This window comes from Galeopterus variegatus, unplaced genomic scaffold (genome assembly GCF_000696425.1).
Source record: "Galeopterus variegatus unplaced genomic scaffold, G_variegatus-3.0.2 Scaffold1463, whole genome shotgun sequence".
Lineage (NCBI taxonomy): Eukaryota > Metazoa > Chordata > Mammalia > Dermoptera > Cynocephalidae > Galeopterus > Galeopterus variegatus.
In genome coordinates this window covers 240,612-257,313 of record NW_007727574.1, presented here as the reverse complement: position 1 = coordinate 257,313, position 16,702 = coordinate 240,612, and the positions used below count along the sequence as shown (strand labels likewise).

Below are 16,702 nucleotides of genomic sequence, written 5' to 3'. Positions count from 1 at the left end.
ATAGTCAGTCTTCCATAAGTAAATATCAGGTGAATGACACTCACCAGCAGTGAGAGTGAAGAAGGGAGAAGCCCCAGCCTGAGGGACCTGTCCTGGACGTGCCACAAATCAGATCATGTGAAGTTAACTGTAGAGATGCTTTTTGAGGGATTGGGGGGCAGAGGGTGTAGCAGAAACAAGAGCCCATAGAAGGGACGTCCACTCGTGCAGAGGTAGTTTTGACATAGGTACCTCATATTTTACCCCAGTGAGTCAGGTTCAAACCACATCTTGTAACATTATGCTGTCTGGTCATGTTTCCTTGATGGTAAAGTTTGCCTAATAAAATCGACTTTATAATTGGGCCTATAGAATAGGACTTGTAAAATATCATTCCTGGAATTTATATAAGCTATTGGAATAATCCTTTTCAAAAACTGTAATTAACTTTTTAATTGTTTGAAGGTGAAAGTTTCTCTTTGCTGTGAGAATGTGAAATTTACTAGAATGTGGCCATTTAGTATTTGGTAGCTGTGTCCTTCCCAAGCAAAGGAGAAACCCAGAGATGAGGGTAGAGGGTAAGGACCAGTCTCAGGCTTGGGTTGTCCCTGTCCACAGAATGCTTGTACACCCCCTGAGGATAGTGTTCCTGAGAGAACATGCATGGAAGGCAGCATGGTGTGGTGCATGAGTCCCACTGGAGGGAGAGGTCAGTGAGGGCTGAGTGGCAGGGGGGGCTTCTTTTGGTGAGTTGCAGGATTTGAACTTGGAGTGGGTGGGGACAGCCAGTGTGAGGGTGAGCACGGGGAACAGAACCCTTGTATCCTTCCTTTTTTTCCTAGACATGGAGTTTCTTTTCTGGTCTTTCTGGCCAGGGCAGCAGTTGCTGAACACCTGCTCTGCTGACTTTTTGTCTGTTGTCCTCTTTTCCATCATAGGTGTCATCTCTGAGCAGGGCCTTCAAGAGGAGGTACCTCCCATTCTGCAGCACCACATGCTGAAGGTGGCCCTGGAACTGCCTGCCAACAAATTTTTGTGGTTGAAGGCACAGGTAGGAAGCAGAGATCTCCAGTCTTCTGTCATTAGCTAACCTGCTGGGCTTGTTGGCTTCTTGGCTTGATGAGTTTCTAACTGGATCAGAACCCTGATAGAGGTGAGGCACGGTGAAAGAGGTTAACGGTTCTCATCTTAGGAAGACCTAGAGCAGAGGCCAGGCCCTGATTTGTGAACCAGGAGGCCTGGGAATGTGTTTGCTTTTGTAAAATAGGGTGCTTAACATGCTCTCTTTACAAATATATTATTGCTGGGTGTAGGGAGTTTTTATTTTTTTATCTTGACTATTTTGCATTTTTCTCATTTTAAAACCTTTCTGGAAATAAACAAAATAAAATACATTCCTTCTTTGTTCTCATCCTGGAAAAGCTTAAGACAGAGGCAGGAATAGATACCAAGCCAGGAGAGGGTTGAGGCTGGTGGGAAAATCAGTAAACACTGCTAGCATTTTTTTCCGTGTCATTAATAATGTCTTCTAGGACTTTTTGGAGAACATAATGTTGAATCATAAAGGGAAGATCAGGATGCAACAGATATTTACCTTTGTATTTAAACCCAGGATGCTATATCACTTCTATGCACAGAGGGGGGAAATGATCAAGCAGAATTAAGGATTGTCTAAGTGTGTTTCTCATACTGTGAGCTGATTTTTTTTTTTTTTTTTATAACTTTGATCTTATATAAGATCTTATATGGAACTAATAGTATGGAAATGTGTTTTGGCATTTTTACACGTGGCATTGCCAGAAAGGTTTAAGAATGATGTGGCATTGGGATATATGTATTTTTCCTCTAAGCCCTCTTTCTAAGGTTCCCTGCATTGTAGGATAATTCTGAGAACTTACTGCATGCTGGGCTGCACATGAATGCTTTACGTTGCCACTCAGCTCACACTGCTTACAGACAAGGCAGCTGGGACACAGGTAGTCAGTAAAGTTCTGCAAGGTCCGAGCCCTGAGTGGTGGATCGAGGATGGGACCCGGGCAGTGCTGCTAGAGCCCCGTTCTCAACCTTTATACCTCACTGCGAGGTGACAAGCTGGAGACATTGTTCATTGGGTTTTATTCCAGCTGAACTAGGCCAATGGGATTTTGATGATTAGCTGGAAAGTGAACAGAGGCCTCTTGATTTGAAAGAATTGGTATTAAGATATTAACTTATATCCCATGCCCCACCATATGCTTGTAAGATACATCTGTTGGATTGATCTGCTGGGCTAAGTTAACTCTAGCACTTCATGGTGTTCAGCTGCAGTGAAATACAGACTCCATAGAGTTTGGGTTGGGGATCTGAAGCTCCATGTACTTTCTGAAACATGTATTCAAAGCCCAAACCCTCTTTATAAATTATGTATAAGTAATTGATTATATTAGCACCAGCATCCTGATGAAATGCACAAATGCATCTTTGACAGAGTCAGACAGCCCTGGGTCCATCCTTCCCAGCCTCCCACCAGGTAGCACAGCATCTGTGTCAGGACTCCAGGGCCTTGGTTCCCTGTAAACAGCCAGTTACCTTCTCAGTGCCTCCGTTTCAACATTTGTACCCACCTCACAGGGTTGTTGGGAGGATTAAATGAGTCAGTGCATGTAACGACCCTAGAATGTACCAGCACAGGAAGAGGGCTACCTGTGCTTATTGCGCTTACTCTTCATTATTAGTCCAGCTGCTGTTTTGGGGTTTGGTATGACTTCCTAACATCTGAGGTTCCTTATATGTAAAATCACAGTAATCTTGCCGAGTCATAGTTAAATGAGACGAGGGGAAGGACCTGGTAGCGTACTGGGCATGTAGTCACCTGTTGGCTCAGCAAGTAATGGCTCCTGTCATTTTTATAATACATTATATTATATAATTAAAGCTATATATATAAGTATATGTATTAAATATATATAATATTGTTCAAACTCTAGGAAGGCCCAGATGCACAAATCATTGGAGGTGAACGATCAGTATTTTACTTACTGATGAAAATGTTCGTGACCAGTAGCCATTTACAACTCAGGTCATCAACCAAACTTCTGATCATAAAGGTGATTTTCTACCAGTTTCTAATTCTGAAAAGCCTTTTGCATAGGTCTTATAGTGGGTGCTTAGTAGAGAGTTGTTAAATTCAAGATGTTATAGGTCTGTTGCACAATTTAAAATAAAAGGTTATATGGCACATTTTTTTTTTTTTTTTTTGTCTTTTTCGTGACTGATAAGGGGATCGCAACCCTTGGCTTGGTGTCGCCCACACCGCGCTCAGCCAGTGAGCGCACCGGCCATTCCTATATAGGATCCGAACCCGCGGTGGGAGCGTCGCTGTGCTCCCAGCGCCGCACTCTCCCGAGTGCGCCATGGGGTCGGCCCTATATGGCACTTCTTATTGTGTTTTAAACTTAGCTGCATTCCTGAGAGGCATGTGCTCTGAAGAATTGGAAAAAACATGGGCTTTGAAATCTGGTTCCTAGATTGGAATCCTGGTTCTACTACTTCCTTTTATTGTGTTTTAAACTTAGCTGCATTCCTGAGAGGCATGTGCTCTGAAGAACTGGAAAAAACATGGGCTTTGAAATCTGGTTCCTAGATTGGAATCCTGGTTCTACTACTTCCTGTGTAGCACTGGAGAAATTATTTACCCTTTCTGAACTTAGTTTCCCCATAGCAGTGAATGGAGATACTAAAAATCACAGGGCTGTGGAGAAGATTAAATGTGATAAAATAGTAGGTCGTGCCTAGCACATTATAGGCTCAAAAATTTTTAGATTTCCGCTCTCTTGGAGAACTCTTTGACAGGTGATGCCTCTTCCCCTGGTCCCAGACTCTCATCCTTCTCCAGGGCTTTCAGCCTTTTTGACTTGTCCATCACCCTCAGCACAAGTGTCATCAAAGTCATTGGAAGAGATGAGGCATTTGTTTACTTCTTTCTTATACTTGATACTCATTTTTCCAGGGTTCCCTCAGGTCTTGCTGTAGCAGTAGGAAATCTATCTAGTTCTCATTTCTTCTGTGCAACAGACATCACATTCACTGTTGTTTGTGTGCAAAGATTTGAAGTGCCAATAATCTTTCTGCATTTTAACCTTCTCACTTGGGCTGTTTGAAGACCGTGGTCATCTAAGTCTTGACCTTCACAGGTTGTCATTTCCTTACAGGTAGTGCAGGTGTAAACATTACCCCAGGCAGATTTCATGATCACTAACTGCAAACAGGTGGAATTAGCATATCAGAAAAAACACTTTGCAGTAAAGTGATTGTTCTTTTAAGGACCGTTAACATTTTAACACTTGCTTCCCTTGACCAGTAACAGTTTTTGACTTTTTTTTTTCTTTTTTCATTTCACTTGTGACCATCTAAATGTTTTCCACTTGGCTTTTTAATGCCCAGGTTTTATTGACATTGGTGGCGAATCCCTATTCATACACAGACAAAGCATCTGACTTTGTCCAAGAAGCCAGCACACTGCAGGCCACTGTGATGAAGCTAGACGCTGATGATGTCAGCATCCCTGTCTCCCACATCGACGGTGGGTACCACTCTCTTCTATGCTGCTTGAGGTTCTGCACATCGAGCCACGATGGCATGTTAGAGACAGAAGAATAAGAATTGCTGTAATGCCTTAGCCAAAGTGTACACGTCCCATTTTTTTGTGTCAAAGATCAGCCTGTTCTGGAAATGAAATTTGCCTCATTTGTTCATGTAGAGAACTTACTGGATGGATTTTGTTTGTGTGGTATTTACTGTGTGCCAGGCACTGTTCTAAGCTTTTTACAAATCTTAACTTGTATAAACCTCATAAACAACCCTAAGGGAGGGGTGGTACTATTATCCTCATTTTATATGTGGATGAGGCCGCTGAGGCACAGAGAGGTTAAGTGCCTTGCTGAAGCTCACACAGCTATTACGTAGCAGCATCAGGATTTGAACCCAAACACTGGCTCCGGTCTGTGCTTTGGCCCTCACACTGGTTTGCCTCTGTTTGTTCCTGGGCTTCTCCAGTCACTTGAGAAAACTTCAACCAATTATCACCTCAGCCGAATATCCTGCATTTTGTCAGACAAAGATCTTAAAGACTTTTATCAGCACTGTCTTATCTGTTTAAGATCAAATGTATTAAACATTTCCCCCATGAGATAAATTTAGCTTCTGTTTTTTCTCTTTCTGCATATGCTCTCTGCTTCTCCCTCCCTGCGGGGTTATTTGCAGTAGCATCTGTTGGTGGCTTCAGCTGGGCTTTCCCCTTTCTGTCGTAGATGTCCTCGACATGGTGGATGTCCTGGTAGAGGACAGCAAGGGCTTGGATGAGGAAATTGGGTTCTTGTTAAATGAGGACATGATCCTGCTCACATTCCCCTTCAGTGCTGTGGTCCCTGCAGCCCTGGAAGCCAGGAATAAGTTGCTCCTTGGGACAGAAAATGAAGCAGGTACCTGTGGGGAGTCAGGGTGTCTGGCTGTGTCAGGCTAGTGGGGTCTGTGTGGGGTGGGAGATGGGATTCCAGGGGCTCTGGAAACAATTGCTGAGAACCCAAGGCAGCGAGAGTTCAGACTCTCCAAGTCACAGCCACCCAGCCAGCAGAGCTCAGAGTGCAGGGGTAGGAGTCTAGGGGCTGGGTAGGCTGTTAGGAAATTGATCAGACTTACCACCTGGGAGTCAATCTGAAATAATGTCTGCAGCAGTAATACCTGCCTTCTGTATGGTTATGTGGCCCCTCATGGAGTCGGCATGAATTTTGGGGGGTCTTGTATGCATGCGGGAGGAGATGGTGTTGGTGGATCACAGAAGGGTGGTCCCAACAAACCTCCCTCCACACTCACCTGGTTCCTTTGCAGTGGAAAGCATTGTGGCTTATCTGACAGCGGTGCTGACTGACCTCCTCCACACTCAGAGGGACCCCCTGGCTCTGTGTCTTCTGCTCCAGGCCTATGACAAGTTTGAGTCTCCAAGCCCACCTTGTTGCCATCAGCTTTCCCAGTTTAACAGATACTACAGCCTCTGGATCCCGGAGCAAGCCCGAGAGGCCTGGGTGAGCTGTGGCTGTGGTCACTGTGATCCCTGCTCCTGTGGAGGGTTTCTCCCTGTGGGCCGCAGCTGGCTGTACTGCAGCTGTGGAGCTGGATGGCTGTATAGCTGCAGAGTGAAATTTCTTAATCTTTTCATTTCTCCTGCATAGGAGAGGAAGCTAAGTAGTATTACTGTTGCTCTGCTAGTGTGACTGAAACGCAAAGGACTTGATGATGCAGTGAAATTAAATTTTCCACAGGCTTCATAAGAGTCACTGGCTAATCACTGTCTCAGCTTGGGGTAGGAGGTTGCCTTTTTCCTTTTTTCTCTACTAGGTGATCTGTGCATGCTTGTCTCAGCTCTCTTCTGCAGACCTTAGCATGCCCTAGTGCTTGACTGTCAGACTTGGCCCCTCAAGGTCTCCAGGAGGCTCCATTCTGCTAAAACTGGGGAAAGAAAAAGGGGGTTATGGGGGAGACTATATTTTGATGGGCACTACATTCTTGTAGTGAGGTTCTGGCTCCAATACAGAGTTTGTAAATGCTGTGTGGGGCAAGAAATTAACTTTGCAGTGTACATTTTTGTGTATTCAATTTTAGCTGCACTTGAGAAAGCAGATAACTTAGGACCTCTTTGTCTTGTAACATTTGTAATAGTAGCCAACACTGACAGCATGTTTTCTGCTTGCTTGTTGGGGACATGCCAAGCCCCCATACCAAATGTATTACATGTAGTTTAAGCCATTTAATCTTTACCATGACTTTGAGAAGTAGGTCAAGATTCTTACCATCCTTTATACAGGCATACAGTGGTTTCACCATGACTGTTAGTAGAGTTGGGATTCATCCCAGGTAGTCTGGCTCCAGAGCCCACGCCTCTAAACAGCTATTGCAACCTCCCTCCGTGTATTGGCCAAGGTTATAGCCAGACAGTGGCTTACATGCAGATGTTAGGAGTTCAGTGCTGACCTCCTGGGTGCACCCTCCATTGAGTAAGTCATAGCAGTGGTTTTCACCCATCAAGGTGCATCAGATTCCCCAGAGGGTTCATTCAAATACAGTGTCTGATCCAGTAGCCTGGGGTGGGGCCTGAGAATTTGGATTTCTCACACATTCCTGAGTGATGCTGCTGCTGAGCTGGAGACCACACTTTGAGAACCACTGAGTTTCAGGTCATGTGTAGCCTTGGGTTTTATTAGCCTTAGGAAGTTGAGTGTTTGGAGTTACAGTAATATGAGCCATGAGGGGTAAATAAAGAAGGCAGCTTGGGGATTATGTTAGAAGAAATGAACTTTAGTTGGAGGCAGAAGGGCTCCAGAAATTTCTCTGTATTCAATCCATTGTCTTCCTTTTCTTCCGACAAGATATCTTAACCAGGGCTCCTGGGGGAGGGTCTTTAGAAGGCAGGTGGCTCCCAGAGCGGCTTCCCTTACACGCTGTGATTGCCCAGTTCCCAACGATTCATTCCTGTGATTAAAATCTGATCTCTGTCACATGTGGCTCCTGCCTGCAGGGTCTGTTCTCCGAGGGGTGTAGACACCTTCCAGTTTGGTGCCTTCACATTCTGTCAGCATTAACATGCTCCAGAAAATATGCATGACTGATAGTATCAGAACTTAGTCTACTAAAGTAAAATGGTAGAATGCCACATGGTCCCATCTTTTTAGTCTTAGTTCATTATTCTTGGGAAACATCTCTTAGTTGTACACATCCTGTGTCTGTGTTCTCAGCCTGTGGCTATTTTCACCTGGTGATTTATCTTTCCTCTTGCCCACCTTTTGCTGTCCCCCTTAGCCATTGCAGGTGTCAGGCAGCCCAGAGCCCCCCACACCTCCCTCGGCCTCCTGCTTCATGGCCCTGCTACAGGTGGCCTACGAGCGCCAGGAGCTGTGGGACCAGCATGTCCAGGTGCAGCTGCGGGCCGCCCTTTTGCAGCTCCCCATGCACCAGGCCCCACGCGCGGTCAAGCAGGTGCTGCTCTACCTGAAGAGCGCCGTGGAGAGTTTTGACCAGGTCAGTGCCCCCAGGCCCCTGTGTCCCTCCTTTCCCAAGTTTATTAACACAGTAGCTCACTGTCGAGCTTCTGCCCTGATGTGCCTTGCAGCTCCCCATGCACCAGGCCCCGCGCGCGGTCAAGCAGGTGCTGCTCTACCTGAAGAGCGCCGTGGAGAGTTTTGACCAGGTCAGTGCCCCCAGGCCCCTGCGTCCCTCCTTTCCCAAGTTTATTAACACAGTAGCTCACTGTCGAGCTTCTGCCCTGATGTGCATTACAGATTTTTAGTCCCCTCATTTTAGTTAGAATAAACCTTTCGTCAAGAAAGCTTTCATCTTGTATTTCACCAAGATTTAGGAAGACTAGCCCCTTATTTGAGAAATGACTTTGAGGTGGAAGTGGTTTATGAGTACTATGTGTAAAGTTGCCATTTCTGTGCCTCCTTGGGTCTCTGTCACTACTCTGACGACAGTGCGACTTGATGGTTGCTGTGTTGATGACCATGGGCCTTGCCCTGTCTGAGGGTTGTGGGGCTCTCATCCTACAGCTGGGCAGAAGTGCAGGCCCCCCGCTTCTACAGCTCTACCTGGATCTCCTCAAGCGCCTGGTCATCCACTGTGAACAACTGGATGCCCAGAACCAGCAGCGCTGTGAGGCTGCTAGGACAGAGTCTGACCTCTTCCTGGACATGGAGGCCGTGGCCTCGCTGCAACTGGCTAATGATCAGGTACGACCACCTCTTCCATGGGCAGCCAGGCAGCATTTTCCCAGAAAGTCATAGACAGTGGCTTTCTTCCCACTTCTGATAAAAAGAAATATGCACTCGTTGTAGAAGATAGGGAAATGCAGAAAACCATAGCAGAGACAAGCACGGTTTAATTTGGGCATTCACCTTTGCAGTCCCTTCTCTGCACAGTCACCCTGCCTGCAAGCAGCTTCCCTTACTCTGTGTGACATGAGCTTCTTGAGAAGCGCCGTGTGCATATCTTCGTGCTGATAGCTGCAGCCTGTGTTGAAGGAAGGATGGGCTGTGGGTGAAGCTCGTCACAGCAGATACACCCAGGCAGTACACCGCCCCAGAAGCAGCAGCAGCCCTTTCCTGCTGTCACTAGTGTTGTGAAGCAGGCTGTTTAATTGGGGCCAGGGCAAATATTTCTCTACAGTTTGCCATGGAACCTGTTTTACTGGGATCAGGAGGCGAACATGTTCCTTATTTCACAATCTACGGCTTTCTTCCTTTGATCTTCAAGTTGGCTTTCTCGAAGGGATTTGTTTTGGTAGGACCACCCATTAGCCAGTCGATGCGGGGTAAAGTAATCCTAACATATAATGGTGCTTTTCTGTTTTTAGCTGTCAAAGCTCCATTGCAAAGTGTGATAGGCTTCTTTTTCCTTCCTTTAATAGTAAATAAGGAAAGAATTTACTCCTGTGCCTGGGGCTGGTGTACCTTCATTAGCTGGGAATCATTTTCCTCAAGGCTGCATGTAGCAAGTGAACCAAATTCTTCTCTACCAGCCCAGGGAGCTCAGCTGCTTTCTGATTTAACTGAGTTTCTCAGGGGATCACTTGAGGTCCAGTCTTCTTCTGAAAGTGCAGACAGATTACCTTCAGTTCAGGATTGTGGACGTTCATAGCAGTTTAATCCCAATCCACTTTCCCCTGATACCTGGTCTTGTCTGAGCTGTGAACACCCTGCCCCAGTTGTCAAAAGACAACCGCATCCCACAACCAGATCTATTTAGGAGGGCAAGGCTGCTGGAGAGAAACCAGCAGACAGTTGATCTTTATCACATTTGGGGGTTTCTCCATGACCAGTCCCCTCCACTGGGTGACTGTGGAGAGCAGTTTTGCCACACAGTAAATTCACTCAGCTCATGAATCTGGGTGGGGCACTGACCAGGTCACAGCGCAGTGCTCATGCTGCTCACAGTCATTCAGGGCAGCCATGCACCATCCCATAGTTGTGCATGCTATGGTGGGATAACAGCTTTGACCGGGACTGGTTTGGGGAGCACCGTGGGCAACCCATGAGGGTCACTGAAACTTGGGCTGGAGGGTGCGGCGGGTTAGGAAAGCTGCTTTCTGCTCTCTGTCTTACTACGAGCAGTGAATACTTACTTACACAGCAGCTGCCACCCTCTCCTGGCCCTGTGCCTGTGTGAAGTCTGTGCCTTGTCACTGTGTTTCAGACGCTGGAGGAGGTGCTTGTGACCACCCTCAGACATCCCACGCTGGAGGGCTGGTTCCTGGCCCTGGAGCAGCAGTCTCTCCCCCCGCACACCCTCAGCCCCATCCTTGTGAAACTCCTGGCAGCCCACTTTAGTGCAGGAGTCCTTCAGCTGCTGGCAGTGAGTGCCCCAATCCTCCGGAACATTGGTCAGCTGGGTCTCCTAGCTAGGTACTTAGAAGCCATCACCCAAAGTGTGTTGAAAGAGCTGCGGACGAGGAGGGTGGGCCCAGCCACACTGCCACCCAAGACTCTGCCACAGCTGGAGGCCCTGCAGGAGCTGCATGCATACATGGAGAGTGTCCAGCTCCGCGAGATCACGCTGGCACTGCTGAGCCTGCCTGAGGCTCACCTGGTGACCCAGCGACCCACAAAGCCCCCTGGGAAAGAGAGATGCCTGAACATTCTTGGGAAGACCCTGGTGCAGCTGTTGACCAGCAGCCCCCAGGATCAGCTGCAGAGTGGCGAGCTGTTCTGGTCCTCCGAGTATGTGAGAAGCCTGGGGGCTTTGCTCCCCACACTGGCTGTGGACGAGCTGGACACTGTGTTCCTCCACACACTGCAGAGACACCCTGTGCTGGCTCCTGTGGTCAGGGTCAGCCTGCTCGAGTACTGCCTGGCCCGGCGGACACAGGCGGCTCTTGGCATTGCTGGCCTGCTCATCCAGCAGAGCTGTCCCCACCTGCTGTGGTTTGAGTGCTGGTGCCAGCAGGCGGGCACGGGGCCTGGCCTGCGCAAGGACCTGGACAGTTTCCTCCCCCTCGTCCATGTGTACCTTCAGTGCAGGACTCAGGGCCAGTTCACCCGCCCAATAGCAGGTATGGGATAGACTTTTAAGTCAGAGGGGCTGAGGAGGTGAACCGCACGGCCATTTCTAAACCCTGGAACTTCATGTCCCATTTCTCCTCCAGCATCTGCCCCAGCTCTGAAGATTAAAAAAGATCAAGAAATTCTCCTCAACATCCTTCCCCTATCTCTTGACCTTATGGCTTGAGGTGTAGCCCCTTGAGTCCTGTCCAATTCCAAGTCATCCCACATGAAGCTGGGGGAGAGGTGGGCAGTAGTTGGGACCATTTGGGGCTGTGTCTTGATAAGCTGAAGGAGTCATTCAGGGCTTATTTGTCCCTTGTCCCACCCTACTTTCCCTCCCTCCAGGGGAAATGTCGGTAAGTTGATGTCCATTTTGAGACAGCTTGGGTCCAGCTCTCTCCTCTTTCTCCACTTGCTGGGTTTCAGACCTGAGGCACTTTTTGATTACCTCAAACTTAATTCCTTTTTATTGAAAGCACAAATGAGTTTTCACTAGCTGCTTTGCCTTTGTTTTGCATAACTTCAGATCAATGCTCACAAATGTTTTAAAAAGTAAGACAGCCCCCTGTGGGTGGAGCCTTCCCCTCAGTCCCTCAGTGGTTCTTGACACTCCCCACTGCCCTGCACCCCCCCGCCCCCCAGTTCCTATGGTTTTGAAAAATGAGTCCTGGATGAGTTTAGAACTTTGGTATTCATGGTCTTATGAACTAGGAGCTAGGAGCTGCTGGGTTGAAGAGTATCTATCAAGATTGTTGACTGATGAGATGTACCTTTTGAAAAATGAGTCCTGGATGAGTTTAGAACTTTGGTATTCATGGTCTTATGAATTAGGAGCTAGGAGCTGCTGGGTTGAAGAGTATCTATCAAGATTGTTGACTGATGAGATGTACCCAGTGACTGGTAAATGTTCAATACCTGGCCCTTGGAGGAGATTAATTTGTAGTGCTTGCCAATTCCCATGGTGTCAATACTCCTGCCATGGCCAATTTCAAGCTATCAGTATGACATCACCCAGGTCACAGGACACCTACAATATGGCATCATGGCTCCTGCCATGGCCAATTTCAAGCTATCAGTATGACATCACCCAGGTCACAGGACACCTACAATATGGCATCATGGCTCCTGCCATGGCCAATTTCAAGCTATCAGTATGACATCACCCAGGTCACAGGACACCTACAATATGGCATCATGGCTCCTGCCATGGCCAATTTCAAGCTATCAGTATGACATCACCCAGGTCACAGGACACCTACAATATGGCATCTGGCTCCTGTGAGCTGGTCCAAGTTAGCAGTAGCCCACCCTTGCATGCAATGACTTCTCCTTTGTGTCTCTGCCCTAGTGTCCTCTGCTGTCATTCCTGTCTTGAGGAAGTCCCTGTGGAGACAGCTACAGAGCAGATTTTTCACTGCTGATGACCCTCCAGAGTCTGGACTGTATCAGGAGATCCTGGCCCAGCTGGTCCCATTTGCGAGAGCCAAGGATCTCAGTGTCTTCATGGACCGTCTGCCCAGCTTGCTTCAGGCTCCGAGTAATCACAGGAGGTGTGAAGGCTTAGATTGTTTGGTGGCTATTCCTCTCTCAGCATCACTTTGTTCTTTACTGTTTAATGTAAGTTAGTGAAAAAGTGCTGCAGTGCTGTTGTGCCAATCAGTGAGAAGGCAGTTCCTACGAGAACTCTTCAGCATTCTTTCTGGAGCAAATCCATCTCCAGAAGTAGATGGCTGGGTTTGATTTCCTGAGAGCAGTGGTTTTCACCTGGGCATGATTTTCCGCCAGGGGATGATTGGCAATGTTTGACTTATTTTATTGTCACGACTGAGGTGAGGGGTGATGCTTCTGGCATCTAGACGGTAGAAGAGACCTGAGTGCTGCTAAATATGCTGTAATGCACAGGACAGCCCCCTAAAAGAAAAATTACCTGGCCCAAAATGTCAATACTGCTGAGGTTGAGAAACCCTAGAAATCCAAAGTCTGGACGTAAATATCCTTTTTCTGGTGTTCTAACTGTTTTCCTTGGTTGTAAAACGTCTAGTACATCTTCAGTGTTTGTGTCAGAGTCTGGGGAGCCTGTGATTCCTATGAGTGGGTAGGATGGGGAGCAGGACTCAGGCATCTGTCCCATATGGCCCTTTGTAATGTTGGATTGAGCATAAGCTAGAAGTATGTAAGCCCTCCTCTAACTCTGTGACTCTTGTCTCCTGCTGCAGTTGGATCATGGCGGACTCTGTCTCTGTAGCCCTGGCAGGGTCTGCAGAAAAGCTGTGTGCCTGGAGAAGGACCCTTCTGCAGTCCTGTATCAAGTGGCTGATCATGTCTTTCAGTGGTAGCCAGCCAGAAGATGACAGTACTCGGGATCAAGAGAAGCAAATGCTGCTCAGATTAGATGAGCTGTTGGTAGGTGTCTTTTCTTAGAGATCCTGGTTCAATTTCTAAGGGAAAATTGAGTTACATAAACCAAGCCAAATGGAAGGAATGTGGCCCTGTAGGAAATGAGAGGGGCCGTGTCCAGTGGCAGAATGGCAGGTGGGGGACAGCCCCTGAATTAATGAGTTGTCTTTTACCAGGTATGGATGTTGGATTTTGTCAGATACTTTTTGGCATCTACTGGGATATTATATAAGGTCTTGTTTTTCGATTAGTTTATTAATATGATTAATTATTTTAATTGGCTTTTGAATGTTAAACCAACCTTGAATTCCTGGGGTAAACCTACTTGATCATTATGTATTAACCTTTTTATATATTGTTGGATTTGATTTGCTGTTTTGTTGAGGATTTTTGCATCTGGGTGCATGAGGGATATTAATTTGTAATTTTATTTTCCTGTAATATCTTTGTCTGGTCTTAGGATCATAATGCTGGTGTCATAGAATGAGCTGGGAAGACTCATTGGGTATCAAATTCTAGATTGACAGTTTTGATTACGATGTACCTCAGTGTAGTTTTCTTCAAGCTTCTTATGCTTAGGGTTTAGTGAGCTGCTTGGTGTGTGGGTTTATAGTTTTAATAAAATTTAAAAGTATTTGGCAATTATTCTTTCAATTGAAGTGTTTTTTTTTAATGTTTATTTTTTGTGAAGAAATAACAAATCTCTTGAAGGTTAGCATAAGTATGTGAATTATTCCTCAATGCGTGGTATAAAATTGCATTAGTAGTCATAATGTCTATGATCTGTGTTTAAATTCTGAACCCAAGTGTACTAGTCCTTTTTTGTTTCTTATAACAAAGTACACTGAACTGGGTAGTTTATAAAGAAAATGAAGTTTATTGCGTACAGTTTCTGAGGCTGGGAAGTCCAAAGTCCATCTGGTGGTGGTGACAGTGACCCAGGGGTTTCACATTGCAAGATGGTGGAAGCAGAGAGAGCAAAAGGCAGACTCTCTTCTTTTTTTTTTTTTTCTGACCAGTAAGGGGATCGTAACCCTCGGCATGGTGTCATCTGCACCATGCTCAGCCAGTGAGCCTACCGGCCATCCCTATATAGGATCCAAACCCGCAGACTTGGCGCTACCAGTGCTGCACTCTCCCGAGTGAGCGACGGGGCCGGCCCAGACTCTCCTCTACTTTTAAAGCCCTCAGAAGCATGCCCCTGACCACCGTTTTTAATCCATTCACTACTGCATGGTCCTACAACCCAATCACCTCTTCAAGGCCCCACCTTTCAATTACCATAATAGGATTTCCCACCCTCTTTACAGTCCCAGTTGGGGCTAAGTTCCTAATACATAAAACTTGGGGGACACAACTCAAGCTTCAGGGAGTTGTGGGGGAACATAATTCATTCAGTCCACTATACCAAGACTTAAAGTAATATTCAGGAAAATAACTTTGAGTAAAAACTAACAAGTGTATGATAAATACATTCTTAGGTCATAGACCAAGCTGTGGGCTTGCTTAGTTGTTTTAACAAACTTTATAACCTGTGAACTTTGTCTTAATTCACTGTGTGACACAGGTTTGTGAAATTAAATCATACAGGAGCCCAAACATGGCAGAACTAAGAGAGAGGAAGTATGAGCCTGAGATCTAGAGAGAGCTGAGCTGTGGAGGAGGCAGTCCTCACCAGTCAGTGGTCCACAGTGAATGTACCTGGCTTCATGGCCAGCCCCTCCACCAGTGTAAAGCTAGGGCTTACAGACCCCTCGAGTCTGTTGCACAGATTGGGTTACAAACCCTCCACACACAAGTCTGAGCACTAAGTAACAGAAAAAAAAAAGGTTCTAGGAGCCATAGGTATAGAAAAATGAATGGGTTTTATTCAGATCCAGTGGCTTCTCTGAGAGTTCTGAGAAGCACTGTGGATCAGAGCTGTTAGTCTTTTATACTTAAGTCCACAACCCTGGACACCTGGGCACCCATACACAACTTACATTAGATAGTAACAAGGAACACCTAAGGATATTTACAGCAAATGCTCAGCAAGGTCTGAACATCCGAGGGGCCCTGACGTTTTCCTATTTTTCCCAGCAACCAGCTAGCTGGCTTCGTAGTCAAGTGACAGCCTGTCTCTTTTAGGGGTTTGCCTCCCTCCTTACCTCCCTTTTCTTCTAATTGGGGCATAATTTACATATTTTGAAACATACCATTGTTAAGTGTATAGTTCATATACCTGTGTACCCCACACTGCTGTCCAAGAAGATTTTCATTGTTCCAGAAAGTTCTTTGTGCCTCTTCTCAAAATCCCCTTCCCTCCAAAGCAGTCACTCTTGATTCTGTCGTCATTAGATTATTTTGCCTGTTTTAGACATTCATAGACTGAGAATCGTATAGTGTGATCATACAACATGTGCACTTTTGTGTGTCTGGCTTCTTTCAGTTAAATGATGCTTTCCAGATTTATCCATGTTGTGGGAATGAGTAGTTAATTACTTGTTGCTGAGTAGTGTTCCACTGTGTGACGTTCACCTCCCCCACTCCTGTGGAAATGTGGAATGATTATAAAGCTAACAAACATATTCACTGCAAATACAAGCAATGCAAGCAAATATAAAGATGAAATAAAAAATCTCCCACTACCTAGAGGCCGTTCCATTATAAGTTTGGTGAATGTCCTTCTAGAGATCTTGCTATATATCTGTGGGGGGGGGGGTGGTGAGAGAGAGAGAGAATTTTGTGTAATTTTATGTATTAATGGGATCATATCATGCATGCTGTGTGTAACCTGTTTTTTTGGATTTGTTTTTTAAGCATACTGCCATATTTAGAGACTTTTTTCTCCTACACCAATGACTAGACCTGCTTCAACCTTGTTAGTGGTACAATGGTCTTCCCCTGGGTAGATGTACCATAACATATTTAAGTAGTTGTATATTGCTGGACCTGTGGGTGGCTTTCTAGATATTTTGATATTATAAAAAAATACTATGATAAGTGTCTTGCATGGTGCATCTTTCTACACTTGAGCAGTTATCTCTGGGCAAATTCCTGAAAGAGGAACTGCTGGGACAAAGAGAACACGTATTTGAAAATGTACTGTGTGAGAGGTGCGCCTGTGTTGAGGGGTCCGTTTGTTCTTGGATTCCCTCGTAATCTCTGGCACTGGGGTCTCCACTGTATGGCCACCCCGGCGGAGGCAGCAGCCTCAGCGTGCGCTGCCATTAGCTGGTTCTCTGGCACCAGCACCGATCCTCCACTTCCACGGACCTCTT

At 46.3% G+C, this 16,702-nt stretch overlaps 1 protein-coding gene across 1 annotated transcript in view; it reads left to right on the top strand.

The window, feature by feature from the left end:
• Positions 1-16,702, top strand: part of URB1 (URB1 ribosome biogenesis 1 homolog (S. cerevisiae)) — a 72,597-nt gene that overhangs the window by 24,362 nt on the left and 31,533 nt on the right. The window contains exons 14-23 of the mRNA XM_008577233.1: positions 918-1,030; positions 2,946-3,065; positions 4,402-4,540; positions 5,268-5,438; positions 5,845-6,038; positions 7,810-8,028; positions 8,556-8,735; positions 10,198-11,053; positions 12,394-12,595; positions 13,262-13,448. Of these exons, the coding sequence (XP_008575455.1) occupies positions 918-1,030; positions 2,946-3,065; positions 4,402-4,540; positions 5,268-5,438; positions 5,845-6,038; positions 7,810-8,028; positions 8,556-8,735; positions 10,198-11,053; positions 12,394-12,595; positions 13,262-13,448 (2,381 nt within the window). The remainder of the gene's footprint in view (positions 1-917; positions 1,031-2,945; positions 3,066-4,401; positions 4,541-5,267; positions 5,439-5,844; positions 6,039-7,809; positions 8,029-8,555; positions 8,736-10,197; positions 11,054-12,393; positions 12,596-13,261; positions 13,449-16,702) is intronic.